This window comes from Habropoda laboriosa, unplaced genomic scaffold, assembly GCF_001263275.1.
Source record: "Habropoda laboriosa isolate 0110345459 unplaced genomic scaffold, ASM126327v1 scaffold143, whole genome shotgun sequence".
NCBI classification, from domain to species: domain Eukaryota; kingdom Metazoa; phylum Arthropoda; class Insecta; order Hymenoptera; family Apidae; genus Habropoda; species Habropoda laboriosa.
In genome coordinates, this window is record NW_017100404.1 from 596,723 (window position 1) to 617,603 (window position 20,881).

Here is a 20,881-nt window from a genome sequence, read left to right on the forward strand (position 1 = left end):
TAAATAGGCAAATTTATAGTTTCAGCTGGTTAACCCTTTCACAACCGAATTTTTTTGTTCTAAGAATTTCTTATTGATCAACTAATGAATACTAAATTGCGATTCATTCTTGTTCAATTACTCAGGTGGGACACGTGTGGCCAAAGTTCTGCTCTTGGCGTCTACAGGCGTTTCGAAAATTTTCTGACACCGTGTCCTTGGCGCTTCGAATATTTTCTCGCATTCCACCCTTGGCACCTGCAAGCGCTTCGAATATTTTCTCGCTCTCTGTCCTTGACGCCTATAGGCGCTGTAAAAATCTCGTACCGTGTCCTTGGCGCCTATAGTCGCTGTGAATATTTTCTCGCACTGTGCCGCTGACGACTTTTGGCACACTTGCACTTCAATTTAATCCTTACTTTTTCCCCTCGCGCTCTTTCGTCTTAATTTGATAAAACGATAAATTTTGAAACTTTTCGAAAAATTTAAAACGCTTCAAAATTGAAAAAAATTTTGGATTAAAAATTTTAAATCCAAAACATTTATGTACCATTTGTCGAAAGGGTTAAATTACAAATATTCGATACTTCATTTTTCTTCCCTTTATCGCACTATAATTATCTATACATGTATATCTGATGGTACAATTTATTTGATACAATAATGACAAATCTTGTTTAGACCGTTCACTCGATACGAAAGTAAAGGTGCAAAAAATCTGAAACGATATTCCACAAATCAGTTCTCCTCTTTGCCATTTAAAAAATTGTCACTATTTGTCTGTTAAGTCAGCCTACGCTACGTGAAGAAGTTTCTGATTGGTTTCTTGGAAGAACATGTGCGGAAGTGACATTTCTAGCGGTCCATTTAACATTTTTAAATGACGCACGTAGCGAAAAGTACAGTGTATAATCGATACACAATAAAACGAGTAAATGGAAAGAGGGAAGAGAAAAGTTGTCGTTGGTCGATACATTATATTTAGAGTCGTGCTGTCGTTCACAACGAATCGTACTATATAGCGGCGCAGGAAGTTATGGCAATTACTGCAAGCCGTGGCAAACACAGGTGCAGCTGTACGAATCCTATTTTCGAAGGCGTCCGTCGATATTTCTACTCCCTTTTTCAATCGCGAACAGCGTTTCATAGAGAGAGTTTGACGAATAAGAACGAGTGAAAATGGGAATTCTAATTTGTAACATAATTTTACATCGATCACGAATTGCGTAACCAAAAATAACGAAACTGAGATACTACAGGCCAATGTCTATCCAGATATACATTTTTTTATTTTTCTCGCAATTTTTATGTTACTCTTTTATTTTTACTTACATTTCTTAAATGTCGATCTATCTAAAGAATTTCCGTTTGCAAACCTAGTACGATTTTTGCGTATTTTTTCTTTTAGTTGCTTCCGAATTTTTAATTTTTCGCAACGATATACTTGAAATTTTCTTGAACTCCATCAAAAAATTCCATAGAATTTAAGTTGAGTGACTAATCGACATATTTACTATGACACTGTTCACTCAGAAATGTCGATTTTCTACCGAACCGCCCGTTTCTTCACTCCAGCGCCGCTTCGTCGTCCTCGAAACCATATTCTTGTTATTAATGCAACTTGCTAAGGAACCCATGCTGATTGCGAGTTCGTGAGAAATATACGATGAAATCGAACGCTTCTCTTTCCATATCTTTCATTTGTTTATAGAGACACTCTTATAAAGTAAACTGTTTATTTTAGCCTGTAGCAGGATGCCCAGACTAAACGTTCTAGCATTCCGTATCTTAAACACGCCGAAAGGGTTAAAACTAACAATTGATTACGTATTATCAACGATGTTGTTTCTTGGAGAATTTTTCGAACGCGTTCGCATTTGTATTTGTAAGTTGCAAGGCGCGGTAGGTTTCACAAGGAACCGCCATTAAACTTCTACAACTGTACAAGGGCTATTTAATAAGTAAAGAAACAAACGGCTGTTGGTTTCACCCTTCGTTGCTCGAGAAGCGACAGTAGTGTCAGAAATACACCGGGACCTGTGTATTTTCCACAAAGACTGTATTGACGTTGTCTGAGCGTCGTTCGCAAAAAAGTACGCGTTTAACCCCTTGCCGTATAACAACGAGTCAAACTCGTGCCACAGATTTTGGTCAAGATCTGATAAAAGCAGTTACATCGGTAGCAAAAATTAATTTTTATCCCAATTTTCGATTTAATTTGTAAAACCGAAGATTGCCAAATTTAATTCACCTATAATACAGCTTTGTTTACTTAATATAGTACTAAAACAGTAAATAGCTGACAGGATGGATAGTCAGGAAAAGAAATCACACGTCAAGGGGTTAAAGGTCACGTGAAGAGTGAGGACGCGTCGTCCTGCCGATCCTTGGCTATTTTCCGCGCGAAGTAAGCCAGAAGAAACCCAAAGGGGCGAGTCTACACCGTCTTCGAGACGGATTTTCTTACAATATTTGAATAATTATACTGTAACGGTGGTTCTTACTTTCGGCAGTCGATCAGAAATTTTCGATTGTGCACTGTGTGGAGCTCAGGAATTTTCGATTGTGCACTGTGTGGAGCTCAGGAATTTTCGATTGTGCACTGTGTGGAGCTCAGGAATTTTACCCTGGAGGGAATACGGGTCTGATTGGGTCGTATCCCCTTCTTTAACACGATCTTAAAAATAGGGCACATCTATTATCGTTATTGGCCGGGCGTGATAATATCGACGAATTGGAAGATTTCGGTGGAGCGAGTGAAGTGCTGGGGTTTTGCCCCGGGGGCAAACTCCTGAGCTTTGCACAGTAATTATTCCCGATCAGTCGCACTCTTTTGTCCTCACACCCATTCATTCTCCATTTCTTTATTTTTTCCCAATCTAGACTGACATGTTTATATCGGGAATCTTTAAATCTTCGAAAATCTCTAAATTGTCGGGAATCTCGAAATTTTCAGGAACTCATCCCAATCCCGGAAAAAATTTCCCTCCCCTCCCCGATATTTTCGGGTTCTCGCCCACCTCTAGTATTATCACTTCGAGATAATCCCTTGTCAGTCCCACACTCTCTTCTATCACACCTCTATCGCTTCATCTCAAGTATATTCTCCGTTCACTCACAACTATCTACCTCCAGTCTAAACACTCCCAACCATTCTATCACACCCATTCTATTTTCCAAAGGATTACTTTGTCTTGTTTTGCGAGTCTCTTGCATTCTCACACGCACACACATACACACACGGTGTCGGCGTTTCGCTTACCCTTGATTCTTAACGATCTGATATTAACATAAAGTACTGGATACCTCGTACCGACAATACGCCATAAACAGCAGGATATCTCGTTTATTGTCCAACAATGTCTTGAAGCATCCTGCAGAAGAATCGAGTTTGCTGGGGGAAGTACCGAGAAAGAGGTGCGCGCAGCGCGTAATTAGAGTGCCCGCATTAGAATTACGATTTCTCATGGTGACACTGAATCACAATCGCCGTGGCCGGCTGGTCGATAATTTTTCACCACGGTCTAAATTATGAATTATCGCGGCGAGCCGGGCCGTATGCACGTATCGAATCAAATTACGGAACGATAAGAGCACGATACTCGCGTTTAGCTTTCGCGGCGGCGAGCCAAGAATGAACAGTCCGGTCGTGCATGCGAAGCTACACCATTAAATATAATTTACGAGTGGAGCAGCTTTTTTATGTCCGGTTTTTGAGCACGCCGGATTTATCTGGCCGACTGGAACCTCGAATATATCATTCGATAATTCGATATCGAGCGCGCATACGCTGACCAACTAAAAGACGATCAAACACGATCGCTACGAAAAAATGTACCTTTGTTCACGTATCTTCTGCACTTGTTCGCTTTATTTTTTTTTTAATTATCGTTTCTTTGTTTGGTAGCTGTTGCAAAATTATTGATAAAGAGTTGATTCAACGCTCTGTAACGGCATGTGACTTGGAAGTTAGGTATCGATTTATCGGTTTTTTATTCGTTTATTGTACTGTTTCATTATGTTGTTATACTGTTACATTATTACCAGCCCAGTTTTTTGTGATAATTAGTACATTTTGGTAGACTCAGATTTTATATTTCGGAATGCTTTATTCAGAAACAGAATTCTTATAATTTCCTTTTTTATACTCTGTAACAGAGAGATAATGGAAGTGCGAACGAAAAAGAAGAAAAGGAAATATGACTATATGCGGTGAATTTAAAAATATAGCTTCTAACACATTTTCATAGTAATTGTAATTTTGAAAATTTATAATTGTTACATTTCTCATATTTACTCTTGTCTCTTCATCTGAATGTAAAAGAAAATCGACCGAAATTTGTCATCTCATGAACGAAGAAAAGTCGGACGATTAATTGTAATAGCACGAGCAATAGTGTATTATAAATATTTTCTGCTTAAATTGGTAGTTTGTGCTTTTAAAAATATAATCGAAATAGTTTTGGTGAAACATTAGAGCTACTAATCGGTAATCGAAACTTCAAACACGTTTTTCTCAGAATGACATTGTTAATCTCTATAAGACTGAATTTAAAAAAAATCCTGAAATAGAAATTCGGCGGTTTTCGGCGAAATTAAGTGAAAAAATACTTTCATATTCTTCAAAGGTACTATAACACACCCCTTATGACAAATTTTCGATTAAGTCAATTATTATGTTTAAAAAAGAGAAAGAAAGAAAGAAATGCCAAAGTTAAGTATCATTTTCAGGTCGTCAACTATAGTTTATTATTATTCGAAGAACCCTAATTTTCAATTAACACTTCTCTAGTATTTCTACGTTCGAGATACAGATCATGCCCCCTTCGTTCTTCACAGGCGTCGAAATTTCACCGCTTCAAAGTGTGAAACTCTTGTTTCCCTTTTTCGCCTCGGCTCGTTTCATTTGTTTCCAATTAACGAAGGTGTTCGCGATAAGAGGTGCGTGATTAAGCGTAACGGCGATATCGGGAGCAGCTCATGCACGCGTGTTAACCCGAATGCTTGCTTCTCTCTTCTTCTTTTTCTTCGAGGGAACTTTTCGTTCGGATGTTTAAAAACACGTTAATAAAGTTGGTGAAAGTGTCCCTTATTACGCAAATAATTATTTGAGTTTATAATGTAATTAAAATGATAAGGAGTACGTGTTTTAAGTAATAATAAAATTGTTCGCGTTGTAACACTTACACGGAGAGAACGTACAGAAGGCAGGTGAAATTGTAATGTCTACTTATATTTAAGTATACGTATAAATGACTTTTCAGGAATAAGGGTGTACCATGATTGTATCTAATTACGATGCGCCGTGGAATTTATTGTTTATTATGTTTGAATTGAGAAATGAATGTAATAAGGTGGTGAAATTTTATTGGTCGTTGATTATTGTACGAATACAGTTTCAGTAAAGCCACTTCGATTCATTAATTTTCCAGATAGGAAAATTTTCTTTCCTTGAGGCCTGAATTTCTCGATTGCTCGATCTCTTGTTTATTCTTGTTAATATTCGGTCACCATTTGGCACAGTGCAACTTTTTTCAAATTCGACCAAACTACTGGAGTTTTTTTGAGAAGTTAGAAGGATTAGTTTACCAGATGACGTGTCTGAAAAATTTGGAAAAATTTGAAATTTGTGGGAATCGCGAGGAAAATTGCAAAGGTTACTTTTAAGACGAAATATTGATAAGAGTAACTGTATATGGAAAACAGTGGTTAAAAAATTATTCAGCTTGGAATTTCGTAATATTAAGGTGTAAGTTAGGCTGCCAATAGTACGTTTTGAAATGTATATTCGTAACAAACGACTGTTACACTTATGCAAATGAATTAATTGTCCTTCTTTCGCAGCACATATCAATCACAAATTTATTACTATAATACATGGTCTGCAATCAGTTTCCTTTTCCCTCAAGTGCAGATAATTATTCTCTCTTTGCGAAAATGAGCTAATATTTTCAAACTCCTTTGTTACTCTTTGAAATAATAAAAAAAACAGACTTAAAGTCCTTACATTACTGCAGTGTCAAAACAAATAATTATCGCTGAAAAGTATGAAACATTGTGTTTAGTAAGAAAGAGTCATATTTCTTAAATTTGCAAATCTATAAAATGGAAAGATCTATACTTAATTCACTGTAACCTTTATTATAGTTACGAATATTACCAAATGGAATCTAAAATGAATAACACTTTCATTAAAATTTGTTTAAATTCCTAATTTTTCAAACATGCTTTGCAAAATACATATTTAAATGTCTCTGTCTTAACAATAGAAAAATGTGACAAGTAATTTGTCCATAATAAGTTACAACTTTTATTTGCAATTTTGCAAGATTTTTCTTTTAATCGCATCAAATGGACCTATCAAATTGATAATTGGAAACATTCACTGCTTTCTCCGTCGATAATAAAAACAAGATAACTGTTTATTATGATTACATCTGCTGCCGCAGCCTTTGCCCGAACACATTCACATTTTTGTTCCGCACTAATTGATGAACCATCGAAACCACGCCTTTTTCGAAACAGTATAATTACAGAGCGCTATTATTATGTCTGATATGTGAGACATGCAAATTTGTTTGGCCATAAAGCGGCGTTTAAGATACACGACACGTTTATATTTTAATGCCACGATCGAACACATTATCAAACATCAGTTGGGGCGTGCAGAATGTTTACAGGACAACAATTTTGTCGATCTTTGGTTATTGTACAAAGAGAGAAAAGGCGTTCGGTAAATAAACGAATGCCTTAAGTACATATATTTATTTATTTCGCTTTAAAATTTTATTCCATGTTTACAGAATAAATATAAATTATTTGATACAATCTGTATTTAATGAAAGTAAATTAATACATATATGTCGCGTGAATTTCTATCATTTCATTTATATTAATCTCTATATATTGGATGAAATTTTTGTACGATACGACCGCGTTATTTTGTCAATTTTGAATACTTTTCTTTTAACGATATTCGTGCTGTTTACATTGGTGCAATACTTTCTTAAAATTGTTACTGCCATGCTTCGAAGCACAGTGATCGTACACTGGAAAATCTGGAAATTTTTGTGCAACTCTCAATGCATAACGATCCCCGTTGATTGGAATAATAAAAAAATTCTTGAAGTTTCTGACTTTTTCTGAAAGTTTTTTGATAACCTTCAATGTACAGTGCTCCTAATTAATTTGAGTAATAAGAAAGAGATTTTCGAAGTTGTTCTAATGAAATACTTCAACGCATAGTGATCCCAAACTGGAAATTTTAGTATAATTTTCAGTGCATAGTGATTCCAATTGATTAGAGTGATAAAGAATCTGTGAAAAAATTCTTAAAGCTGCTAATACTGTAGGTACTTCAAGGTATAGTGATCCCACATTTTTCAGGACAAAATTTTCAGGATTATTATTCCACTCAATTTACAAAAATCAACAATAACACGCAATCTGCTATCTTTCTGTCGCAAAATGCAGCACAAAGCCGACTCAGGCTTCAAAAATCGGAATAACCGACAGAAGAGCAGATCGATTGATCTTTCTGGAGCAGAACCGACAACAGAAGTGTCGAAATGCGGCAGGAAGCGTGTCTTGCACCGCTAACCGCAGAACCTTGAGGAACGCAAAATCGAGAGGGAGGCCTCCGATGTGTAACCACATTGTGCGCGAATATTTTTCATCCTCTGTAAATCGTGTTGCGCGCCAGTGATCAGAATCTGGCACAAAATTAGATAAATTTCAAAGGATCACGAGTTTGATCGTTCGTCTTGTTAACATGAAAGAAGAAGAAAGATTGCTGTACCTCTTCGTCGTTAGGACGCCTTTAATGAGCTCATGCACTACTCCGTAGTGGTAATTATTGAAACTAAATGGCGGCAATTAAGCGAGGAAAATGACATTGTGAGTCCAGAATTTGTGGCGTAGAGTGATAGGTCCTTCGAGAAATCTCTCTCTTTCTGTATATGCAGGCAGTTGTGAAAACCACGCCTCGAGGGATCGGCCATCTTGATGTATGAATGGGTGAATTCCTATTGGCTATAACTCGCTTGAATTCAGGGTGCCCCGTTCCCAGAATCCCCCTTGGGTTGATCTCTCGCGATACAAGTTCCATCATGTGGAGAACAGCTTAACTCGTCATTAATCATCTCGAAGAGAGGAGAATGTATCCCATCCGTCTCACGTTGATATTCTTCGTCGGTGATTTGGCCATTTTGCTGGTGCACGTTACTCCACGCGGTCGTTGGTAGGGGAGAGTAGGGGAATTGCGAACGCCTAGGAAGAAAATTGAATGAAATGAAATATTACAAAGGTGATGACTTTGTTATCGTTTGTATACAAACACGTGTTATCTGTTTGTATATTTTTGCAATCAACTTTAACGAGATTTAAAAATTAAAGCAATTTTCTAAATGTGCTCTGTCCATCGTTGCACTTTTCGTCTGTTCATTCGCAGCAATCGTAACGCATAATCCATTAGCGTTAAACATTGGTGTTCCGGTAATTATATATGCAGAAGCTACACTTACTTTACTTTCTTCAGAAAGCAAAAATGTTCGGTAGTTTTTATCTCGATCTGTGTGCGTGTCAACTGTTTTGCATTGGTGACCTAGCATTGCATTCGGTACCAGCGATTATATGGCTATAGGAGGAATTGTTTATGCTTTTCTAACACCATGTGTACGCGAATTCGCAATTACCCAATTGTTTAAAAATACAGTTGTGTAAGATATTCAACGATTTTATTGTAGGCTCCATTTAGGGCAGTATAATTCATATTTGTTACTCTGGTGCACTTCGAGCAGGTCCAAGTTAATTTCTACTCACTTTCTTCACTTTACAAAACCTGAATTTTGAGTTAAAGATTGTAGTGCAAGCGAACTATATCTATCTTCTGCCAGATCAAAATTTAACAAGCGATCAAATTTTATTACTAAAACACTGTACAAGGTAGTAGAGAAAAAATTGAATTAAATTTCAATTTTAAGTACCTATTCTTCAAATTTAAATCTCTTCTTTGTCCGCCATTCTGTACACGTTCAAATTATATCAATTTTATTCCAGGATACGATACAAATTTCAAATGACTAATATACAATTTGTTTCTTCTTTTTTCAATAGCCAACAACGAGATTCGTACGATGCACTTTTGGAAAGCAGTGAGAATGGTCCAATCATCTAGTCGGACGTATTGTTGCACCGCAGCGTTTACTGGACCTACGGGAGCGCCAACTTACGAGGGACAAGCACCCATCATAGGGGCACCACCACCGGGTGCTGTCCACCTTAGGCCACTTTTACACACCGCGAATGGGCATATGCCAACAGTCATAGTACCGTCCAGTCCTGACAGCCCTCCAGAACATACTACTACGTAGCCTCGGTGAGTTTTCTTCTGCATATTTTACAGATTGCTACGAGCCTTGATTAATTTTTCGAAGTGAAGAAGAAAAGGATTTGTTGATAGAAAGTGAAATACTAGGGTTTACGAGTGGTGTGATAATTCATTTTTTGGTCATAAGAACTTAGGATGTATTACGAAATTATAAAGTGTGTAATGTGTAATTTGATAGATAGAGAAAGGTAGTTTAATTCTTGAAATTAAGGACAGATTTGATTGTGGTTCTGTTGAAGTGGTGGTTATGTAGGATTTGGTGGTTTTTGTGATCGGGACTGGGCAAGTGTAATTTAAAGTGAGATCTGTTTAATAAATAATGAAGCTGTAGAGTTAGAGAGGACTGTGTTGTTGTCTTTCAAAATTACGTCGTCTCTGTTCTGTCTTTCACAGTCACTTTTCCACCCTGGCTCCTCCACAGTGACTTTTTCACCCTGATTCCTCCACAGTGACTTTTTCACCCTGATTCCTCCACAGTGACTTTTTCACCCTGATTCCTCCACAGTGACTTTTTCACCCTGATTCCTCCACAGTGACTTTTTCACCCTGATTCCTCCACAGTGACTTTCCCACCCTGACTCCTCCACAGTGACTTTTCCACTCTGACTCTTCCACACAAATTTTTTCATTTGACCCCACACACGCATCTTCTATACTTTTTTATTCTTGCACTCGCATATTCTCTCTCACTCCTCTCTTTGTCTCCTCTCTCCTGTCTCATTATTATTATTTTTCCCTTTGCGCAGACATTCCTCGGAGACATTGTCAGTCAGGTCCACTCAAATCCTTGAGTGGCAATCCACACATCCTTTGGTCACACGATATTCTCAAGTACTCAATCCCAAACACTCTTCTTTCACAAGTCTATCGCCCTAGCTCAAGTATTCTCCGTTCACGCAACTCTCGTCCCAGACCAAACATGCACAGAAATTCTGTCACTCCTACACTTACATAAATTAAAAAAAAATTCAAATTCCATCTATTCCTATCAAACAGTTGTATGATTTAAAAAATTTTAAACCCCTTTTGAGATTTTAATTCCGTCGCAGTTGTTGTTCGTGACGAAAATACATCGGCATATTCGTACAAGTGCAGGAATATGCGCTCGATAAAGTATTCTTAGTGGTTGATTCGAGCATGATTTAATTACCCGTTACCACGGTACATCTGCCATTAATTGTTGAATGTTTAACGTGAGAACGTGTAATATCCTTGCTGGTTGAAAAGCTGAAATGAATATTAATAAGGACGAATGATAATATCGAGAAAAAGAAAACTCCCACGTTAGTTAGAATTATAATATAATAGGGTATTATTCCGCGTGCTTTTACATTTTCATATATTTATCGCGAACACATTTACTTTCGGTTAAATTTCTGTAGACTTACGCTGTTTAGCATGTGAAAAGTTGCGCATTTTCTACGATTTCTAGGTTGAACAATGCGATGTACGAACTTCGCACTAAACAGTAGAAACATTGTTCTCACTTTGACATTTAAAAAAATTCTAATTTTCATACTTTTAACAGTATTTTATATTCTTTACCGGTATCTTAATCTCTTGTTTGATATTGATGAGTCATATTCATATTATAAACAATATGTGATAAAAGGAGAATTATATTTCTATTAAATTTATATTTTTACTCTAACTTCAGCTTCAGTTTAAGACCGACTTTTAACTAAATAGAAAGTCTGTACAATATTTTGACTTTGTTCCATTTAACACTGTTTCAAAGCAGCGAATAGTCAAAGCTAACACACATAATCGTTGAAAAATCGTAAGGCAAGGGGTTAATAAATCAGTTTTATACAGTTTTATACTATGACACTTCGTATCCACTGATAAAGTAATCATTGGAAATTGCTCAATTTTTCGGCCGTCACACTGGAACAACGTTTTAACCCTTTCATGACCACTGAGACACTTTGTCCCACTTAAGTACTCGAACAGAAATCGATCTCAATTTGGGAACCCGCTATAGACTCGATGATTGGTAGATAAATAAGAAATTCTCACAAAAAATAACGAAGACACGAAAGGGTTGATATGGAGCAGTGCAGAAATTTGCTTCTTTCTTTGCGTTAACTGATAAAATAGAATATTTCGTATAGTTGCGTTTCTTAAAAGAAAAATAACGAGGTCACGAAAGGGTTAATATGGGACAGTGCAGAAATTTACTTCTTTCTCTGCATTAAATAATACGCTGCGGAAATATTTCGTATAATTGCATTTTTATGTGACAATCGAGCGATAGGAATGAGAATTCGTTGAACGAAACTGCGGCGAAAGGCTCAAACAAGGATTAGTTTCCGTTTTAGAATGTGAAACTGCTCTCTTTCTCTTTCCACCCAGTTTTTTCTCTTTTGTCTGGAACATTCGAAGTCGAAGTCGTTATCGCAAATCCGGCATACATAAAATAGATTCTAGCCTATAAAATGCCCTTCCATTTAAGAGCCAACCACCAAAGTATTCTTCGGCTTTTTTCTCTTCACTTGTTCCGCTTCTGTTCTCCCTCCTTCCGTCCTAGTTTTATGTTGATTCCTTCTGAAACTTACTTCTTTTAACGATTTTCCTGATCATCGGCAAAACTCTTTCCAGTATTTCTCCGAGGACATTTTCCGTTTATATTTTTCCTTGTACCTGATTGAACCGAGAGAAATTTTTGAGAATGTATAGGAATGGAAGTAATGGTCTATAAAGAGCCATAAATCTGCGAAATTTCACTTTTTTGGTAATAGGGTGAATGTAAACAAAGGAGGAGGAGACAATTAAAAATTATTTCATAGTTAAAGGAGGATGTTAAAAAAAGGCCAATTTTGGCATACGGCCGGAACAAAAAAATTTTTTTACTGCATGATTCTACGCATCCTAAGGAACGAAAAATGTAATTGTCATTTTTCCCGGAAATGTTGGGAAAGTTATGAAAAATACCGTTCAAGTTAAGAGTATGACCACACTTAGGTATAACTTATATTCCGTCTCATTTTCTTCGGATGATGGTCTGTTCGTAAATTAACCACTTAGAAACTCATATTGAGTATTATTTACCAAGATTGTTGTACATTAATGTTTAATAAAAGCCAAAAATAATGAAAAATAATTAATGACAAATTAATCGAAACAAGGGATTCTTTGATGACACGATGCTTATATTCGAAGCAATCAGAAACGAATAGTTATTTATTCTCGAAGTAATAAAAGTCATAATAAACTATCGTAAATATAATAAAATAATCGTCATGACAGGGGTACAATAAAAAAGTAAGACTCTAACAGAATTTACATTTCTTAACTGTGTATCCGGTGATTTCATTTCTTCTGACCTTTTTTACTCCCACGAGAGTTCTGTCAAGAATACGAAACTGCTTATTCGAGTCGTAACTCTCAGAGAGTTGAGCGATGCTCTCAGACAGTCACTCTCAGATGCAGTGTCCACTCGCGAGCAACTCGCGTTAGTTTTACTCTCAAAAGGACAGTGTAACGGTTTGAATTTAAAAGGGGCGCGTCTTTTTACCGTGATCGGCGTGCGTCCGCCGAGCGGCGTTGGGAGCGACGACCGCGCATGCGTCGAGCGAAAAACAGTATGGCGTATTGTATTGTATTAAGCCCACGTGCGTGGAGTTTGTTCTCGGTTTTGCCAGTAAAAGTAATATAAAATCAGAAAATTCTTTTCCCGCTAACTCTTTTCTGTGCGCGAACAAACAGCTAGCTTTATGTTTGACTCGATGTACGTACAGCGACCCAGGCTCGCGTTTCTTATGTTTAACTCGCAAGAAATATCACGCGTTCTAAGAAGTTAAGACGTAGAATTTTTCCCAGAATAGTTGCGAGCGTACAGCGAGCAGAAATCGGGCAGGACGACTCTTCTTCAGTCGGTGTTTACGAGGCTGTCGAACGAGTGCCTTGACGAACGACGAACGTCGCTTATACTGCGCGATTATAGTCTTGAAGGTAATACAGTGCTCGCTCGAACAACGCGTTTCCGATTATACGCGATCCTTTATTGAAAAATTTTGAAGTTCATTTCCAATCAATTTACACATTTATCATTTATTCACAATTTTCTCTGTTACGATATTCTACATCCGTTGGATTCCACAACACCGATTTTTCTTCAACGACTTTACTCTCGGACAGTCCAGCTCAGGGGTAGAAGCTCAGGGGCAGAGATACTCTCGAGAGCAATCCCTCTCTCTCGCGATAGTTTCACTTTCAAAATGGCACGTAGCTTCGTGTTTAGTTCGACGTAATACAGACAACGACTCTGGCTCGAATTTCTTCTGTTTTGCTCGAGTTTCTTATGTTTTACTAGCAAAAAACATCGCGAGCCTCGCGCAATGTTTGGTACGTGAGGTTGACTAGGCCCAGGTTACGTACTTGAGGGTCACTCACACGCCTAGGATTTTTCCTAGAACTCCTTTGTGTAACAGGAAGCAGAAATCGGGCAGATCATCACGTACGCAGTTAGTGCTTACCGGCCTACCGAACGAGTGCGTCGACGAATGACGTTCGTACCGTGCTATTATAGTTTTGTAGAAAATTCAGTGCTCCCTCGAATAAAGCGGTTCCGATTGTGCGTGGATTTCCAATCAATTTACGTACTTAGCATATTCGTTCGTGTGAATTAAGTGTCGCTGCATACAAGCAGCTAGTGCACGGAATTCAAGTACACAACGAACAGCTCAGCTTGGGAGAAAAATCAAACGAGAAGCGTGACTCTGCGAGCTGCACAGCTTCACGGTATGTGTATGCGTGAATAATATGTATGCATATATACGTATACAATCTAAGGATTGAGTTAACTGAAAATAGAGGAGAGTCTACGTATAGCTAATTAGATTAATTATCCCTGTCTATTATTATTGTATCCCTGTCATGACGATTATTTTATTATATTTACTTTTATAACTTTTATCACTTCTAGAATAAGTAACTATTGGTTTCTGATTGCTTAGAATATAAGCATCGCGTCATCAAAAAATTCCTTGTTTCGATTAATCTGTCATTAATTATTTTTCATTATTTTTGGTTTTTATTAAACACTAATGTACAACAATCTTTGTAAATAATACTCAATATGAGTTTCTATGTGGTTAATTTACGAAGAGGCAATCATCCAAAAAAAACGAGACGGAATACAGCAAATTCTCTACCAGCGTCAATACGTTTGGATTCTACTAGTTAGAGTATAGATGGTCCTACGCCTAGGTTGCGTCATTGCTGCTCCCATGTTATCTCGCTCGAAGTCAATCAAGCGTGTAAAGCTATACCAGTCGGTTTCCTTTACGAGATTTCACGGCTCGACAATTCATAACAGAAAAATATAATTTCTTTAATTTTATTTTTTTTCATCTGGAATTTTATTTAACATCATGTTGGTGAGATTTTTCTGATGAAAATGATATCAAACACGACATAATTTGAACCACATTTACTTATTAACACGTTCACTGTCGCGCCAGATTTACAGGTTGCTGTCAGGCGGCCACAAGAAAATACATTTTAAGGATAGGGTTATAGTATTATGCTTTATAATTTTTTTCTTCAATTGAAAATAATGTCTAGCTAGCTATGACGTTCAAAATTTTTAGTTGACAACATTTATTTTATTTTAATTATTCTAAACATTTGAGGCACTCCAGTCACTGATGACCACCATAGCCATATCGAGGAAACAATCCAATGTTAAAACTTATTGAGTGATTAATTTAATTTCATAATATATCGCTTTAGCGAGCCACCGTTTGGTTGCCAATTGTTTATCGCATAGAGTCGGCCTACCTCCACGTAAAAAAAAAAAAAATGTAGGGTCGATTCCACAACTGTCAGTAAAATGTAGGGTCGGTAGCAGCAGAAAAGCTGCTCATAGTCGAACCTTAAACGAACGTTCAAACGAAGAAAATTTTCCAAAAATCATTTCGTACGTTATTAATCGATAAAACAAAAATTCATTGTTGAAAAATAAATATTTCCTGAAAATCTTCATCTTCCATACAAGATTCAAGATTTTCCCTAATTAAGAGTAATTTCAAAAGATTATCTGTATAAGCTATTATTTCAATACGCGATGCACTGACTCTAGTATTTACTAAAATTCAAAAATTCTCGTATAAATTCCGAAAATAGATTATTAATTACGGTAAACTACTGAGACGGTTTAATTAAGGGTGGGCATGGTGCTGCTTTAGTTTGAAATGATTTATAAACACATAATTAACAGAGGAAAAACCGTGAAACGGCAAAACGTCTACATTCTAATTGTTATAACATGTAAACAGAACTTTAAATTTAGTGTAAACAGAAAAAATATATAATACAATTTATTTCACGGTATTGCAACAAATAAACGTTGAATCAATATTTAATTCGTATAAAAACAATTATTTAACGTAATAATTTTACCTTCACTATGGCTATTTTAAATTTACGACCAAGGGTCAACCTGATTTCTAATCCTTACGAACTTTAAATTCAGTCTAAACTGAGAAAATATATAATACAATTTATTTCACGGTATTGCAACAAATAAACGTTGAATCAATATTTAATTCGTATAAAAACAATTATTTAACGTAATAATTTTACCTTCACTATGGCTATTTTTAATCTACGACCACAGGTCAACCTGATTTCTAATCCTTACGAACTTTAAATTCAGTCTAAACTGAGAAAATATATAATACAATTTATTTCATGGTATTGCAACAAACAAACGTTGAATAGATTCTTAATTCGTATAGAAACATTTATTTAAAATAATAATTTCACCTTCACTATGGCTATTTTAAATTTACGACCAAGGGTCAACCTGATTTTTAATCCTCCGAACTTGATTTCACAACGAGAAAGTAATAAGATCGTTGAAACGTACTTATTTGTCAAAGAAACTTGCAAAAATGTATAAATAATAATATGTAATGTTTTAACAAATTTTTGGAAGTATAAATTAATAATAAAATTGTGAAAATTAATAAATTATACGTTATTATAACATTAATAGAATTATGACTAAACCGAAGTTCGAAGTCGAGTATTTAAAGTCTGATATTACGTGCCTAGCGAGTGCCGGTAATTGTTAAAATTTGTTTAATAATTAGTAATAGAAATTCTAATTGATTCTAATGTATACAAGTGTTACAAGAAGGCTGAGTGTGTACAGGGTGGACATAGACTAGCTAGTAGCCCCCGACCACTCTATTCACATCTCAGAACCTTCGGGTCAAAATATGCCGCGAAGTGTCTAGGGCCCAGTATAAAGGGTGAATAAGTTCGCGGGACATCGGCGGGTCCTTATATACCTGCGGTACCCTCTCCCCAAAGTCATTAGCAAAATCGTCGGTTAGGTCAGGCGGGAAATTTTCGCGGGAGATTTTCGCGGGAGATTTCCGATATCGTAACACGGTATAATTTATCAATTTTCACAATTTTGTTATAAATTTATACTTCCGACAATTTGTTATAACATTGCATATAACAATTTATACGTTTTTACAATATTCTTCAATGGAAACATAGGTTTTAGCGTTCTCGTTACTTACTCGTGGTTAAATTAATTTCGTAGGGATTAAAAATCAGGTTGACCTGTGGTCGTAAATTAAAAATAGCCATAGTACAGCTAAAATTATCGTGTTAAATAATTCTTTTCCTACGAATCAAAAATGTATTCAACGTTTGTTTGTTATAATATCGTGAAATGAATTATATTACACATTTTCTCTATTCACACTGAATTTAAAGATTATAACGATTAAAAATCAAGTTGACCTGTGGTCATTTATCAAGAATAATCATAATAAAGCTGAAATTATTGTGTTAAATAATTTTTTTAATACGAATTAGGAATTTATTCAACGTTTGCTTGTTACTACTTGTTACAGTATACTGTCTCTCAATGTAAATTTAAGTAAATTAGGTTGAACTGCACAGAAAATGCACAGAACTGCACAAATAATTCATTTCACGATATTATAACAAGCAAACGTTGAATACATTTTTCATTCGTGTAAGAAGAATTATTTAACACGATAAATTTAGCTGTACTATGGTTATTTTTAATCTACGACCACAGGTCAACCTGATTTTTAATCCCTACGAAATTAATTTAACCACGAGTAAGTAACGAGAACGCTAAAACCTATGTTTCCATTGAAGAATATTGTAAAAACGTATAAATTGTTATATGCAATGTTATAACAAATTGTCGGAAGTATAAATTTTTAATAAAATTGTGAAAATTGATAAATTATACCGTGTTACGATATCGGAAATCTCCCGCGAAAATCTCCCGCGAAAATTTCCCGCCTGACCTAACCGACGATTTTGCTAATGACTTTGGGGAGAGGGTACCGAGGGTATATAAGGACCCGCCGATGTCCCGCGAAATCATTTACCCTTTATACTGGGCCCTAGACACTTCGCGGCGTATTTTGACCTGAAGGTTCTGAGATGTGAATAGAGTGGTCGGGGGCTACTAGCTAGCCTATGTCCACCCTGTACACACTCAGCCTTCTTGTAACACTTGTATACATTAGAATCAATTAGAATTTCTATTACTAATTATTAAACAAATTTTAACAATTACCGGCACTCGCTAGGCACGTAATATCAGACTTTAAATACTCGACTTCGAACTTCGGTTTAGTCATAATTCTATTAATGTTATAATAACGTATAATTTATTAATTTTCACAATTTTATTATTAATTTATACTTCCAAAAATTTGTTAAAACATTACATATTATTATTTATACATTTTTGCAAGTTTCTTTGACAAATAAGTACGTTTCAACGATCTTATTACTTTCTCGTTGTGAAATCAAGTTCGGAGGATTAAAAATCAGGTTGACCCTTGGTCGTAAATTTAAAATAGCCATAGTGAAGGTGAAATTATTACGTTAAATAATTGTTTCTATACGCATTAAGAATCTATTCAACGTTTGTTTGTTGCAATACCGTGAAATAAATTGTATTATATATTTTCTCAGTTTAGACTGAATTTAAAGTTCGTAAGGATTAGAAATCAGGTTGACCTGTGGTCGTAGATTAAAAATAGCCATAGTGAAGGTAAAATTATTACGTTAAATAATTGTTTTTATACGAATTAAATATTGATTCAACGTTTATTTGTTGCAATACCGTGAAATAAATTGTATTATATATTTTTTCTGTTTACACTAAATTTAAAGTTCTGTTTACATGTTATAACAATTCGAATGTAGACGTTTTGCCGTTTCACGGTTTTTCCTCTGTTAATTATGTGTTTATAAATCATTTCAAACTAAAGCAGCACCATGCCCACCCTTAATTAAACCGTCTCAGTAGTTTACCGTAATTAATAATCTATTTTCGGAATTTATACGAGAATTTTTGAATTTTAGTAAATACTAGAGTCAGTGCATCGCGTATTGAAATAATAGCTTCATCCCTAGTTCGTTTATTATTGAATATTTTTACGTGTTTAACTTATGCTTCTCCCCAATTCTCGTCGCGTATTTTATTCAAATTTTCTTATATTCTAGAATCTAAAAAGATACGAATTCGCGTTTTCTCTTTTGATTCTTTCAATTTTTCACTCTCGTTCTACGATAGTTTACTTCAATAATAATATTGAAAATTTTTCTGGTGATTTGGTTTAGTAGTTAGTTGTGTTGTGTATTGCCAGCTCAAATATGTGCTACTTAATGTATATGCTTAAAGTGTATTTTCTTGTGGCCGCCTGACGGCAACCTGTAAATCTGGCGTGACAGTGAACGTGTTAATAAGTATATGTTGTTCATTTTCACCAGAAAAATCTTATCAATATGTTAAGAAAAATTTTGGGATAAAAAAACGTAAAATTAAAAAAGTTGATATTTAAATCGCTTGGTTGCCTCGACTGACGTTTCATGCTTGTCTTTTATTCGCTGTCCTTGCCTACGTTCGGCAAACTACAAAGGCGGGCGCGAGGCTCGAAAACGTAGTCCCTGACTCTACGAGTGTCAGGTTTAGCTTCCTTGCAGTCTGTGGAGAATATACTATATTAAATTATAAGTATGGTCATACTCTTACCTTGAACCGCATTTCTCATAACTTTGCCATCATTTCCGGGAAAAATGACAATTAAATTTTTCGTTCCTCAGGATGTGTAGAATCATGCTGTAAAAAAAATTTTCCTTCTGGCCGTATGCCAAAATTGACCTTTTTTTAACATCCTCCTTTAAGTCTGAAGCGACGGTTAATATTTGCAAGAAAATTTGGAGTATTTTGATCTCCAGAATTATTTGATTACATTCTGGATTTCACTGTGAATTTTCGTAATTTATTGAATCACATTTTCGTGGCATATATTGGGGATGATATGGAAATGTTAAAATCTTATATTTGATGTGAAAAATATTAAATATCGTTTCTTTGTGTGAATATATCATTTTTTAATTATTATCAAGTGATTCACTGCGAATTATAAAATTATGAAATAACTGTACAATTTAAATGATTAATACACATATTTTATTTAATAAATGGCATTATGAAAAAAATGCAGTGCAACTATTAAATAATTGCACTATTATTTGTACAATTAAAAAATGTTTCTGTAAAGCATCAAAATTACAAGATTAATTTTAATTTCGATGTTTAGTTAAAAAATTAAGAAACTCTCTTCTACAGTAGAACAAAGGCATTTTTGTATTAACAAAGGAATATTTGAATTTAACACATTTTAATAGCACTTTTATTTTTATAAAAATTAAATTTTCAAGTAATAACCGAATCGATCAGAAGTTTTAGTTATAGGATATCTTTTTGCTACTTTTAACAATTTGTAAAGAGTCTATCACAGAGAATCTACAGTACTTTTACAATTTCTACATAAAAAAATCATAAATTTTCATGTCGGAAATAAAAGAAGTTCGTAAAATACCCTGATTTTATGTGGACATTTTCATAAAATAGCAAAGCTTGTCCTTCCTAAAAGACAGAACTTTTCAACGTCGTTCATTTCACAACTTACCTCATATTTCATACTTCTTTTCACTTTAAAACACTGGTAATTCAGAATATTGTATTCTTACCTTTACGTTACCAAATTAAACAAACAAATATTTCTACAATAATTGCATAATTAAATGTTTCCTATGGTATACTTAAACATATCCATTTTCATTCTTTAATTTAATAACAATAATTCCCACTACACAACCTTAATTTCACAAAAGAAATTTAACTGAATTTAAAAAACATTCAATTTTCATATTTAATTTAAAAAAATATTCAATTTTCATATTTAATTTAAAAAAAAAAAGTGAAATTTACAAACAAACGAAACAGTAACAGTGTGCAACAGAAGCAAAAGTCGATTCTTCTAACCCGTTAAATGAAAATAAAATTGCAAAGATAAATACAATTCGTTTCCAATACATTCAAAATGAGATACACAAATTGCAAGGCGTAACGTTTGCGGGGAGAAGTTTCGACCGCGAAACAAAACAGGAACAAATGGCTCTGTCGACATGCAAGTGTCCACCGGCGGT

General features: G+C 35.2%; 1 protein-coding gene across 2 annotated transcripts in view; it reads left to right on the forward strand.

Moving 5' to 3' along the window:
• The window catches only part of LOC108575387 (protein doublesex), a 143,073-nt gene that overhangs the window by 100,944 nt on the left and 21,248 nt on the right, over positions 1-20,881 (forward strand). For both annotated transcript variants that reach the window (XM_017938163.1, XM_017938164.1), the window contains exon 5: positions 9,094-9,355. In XM_017938163.1, coding sequence (XP_017793652.1) covers positions 9,094-9,350 — 257 coding nt within the window. In that variant the 3' untranslated portion in view covers positions 9,351-9,355. The remainder of the gene's footprint in view (positions 1-9,093; positions 9,356-20,881) is intronic.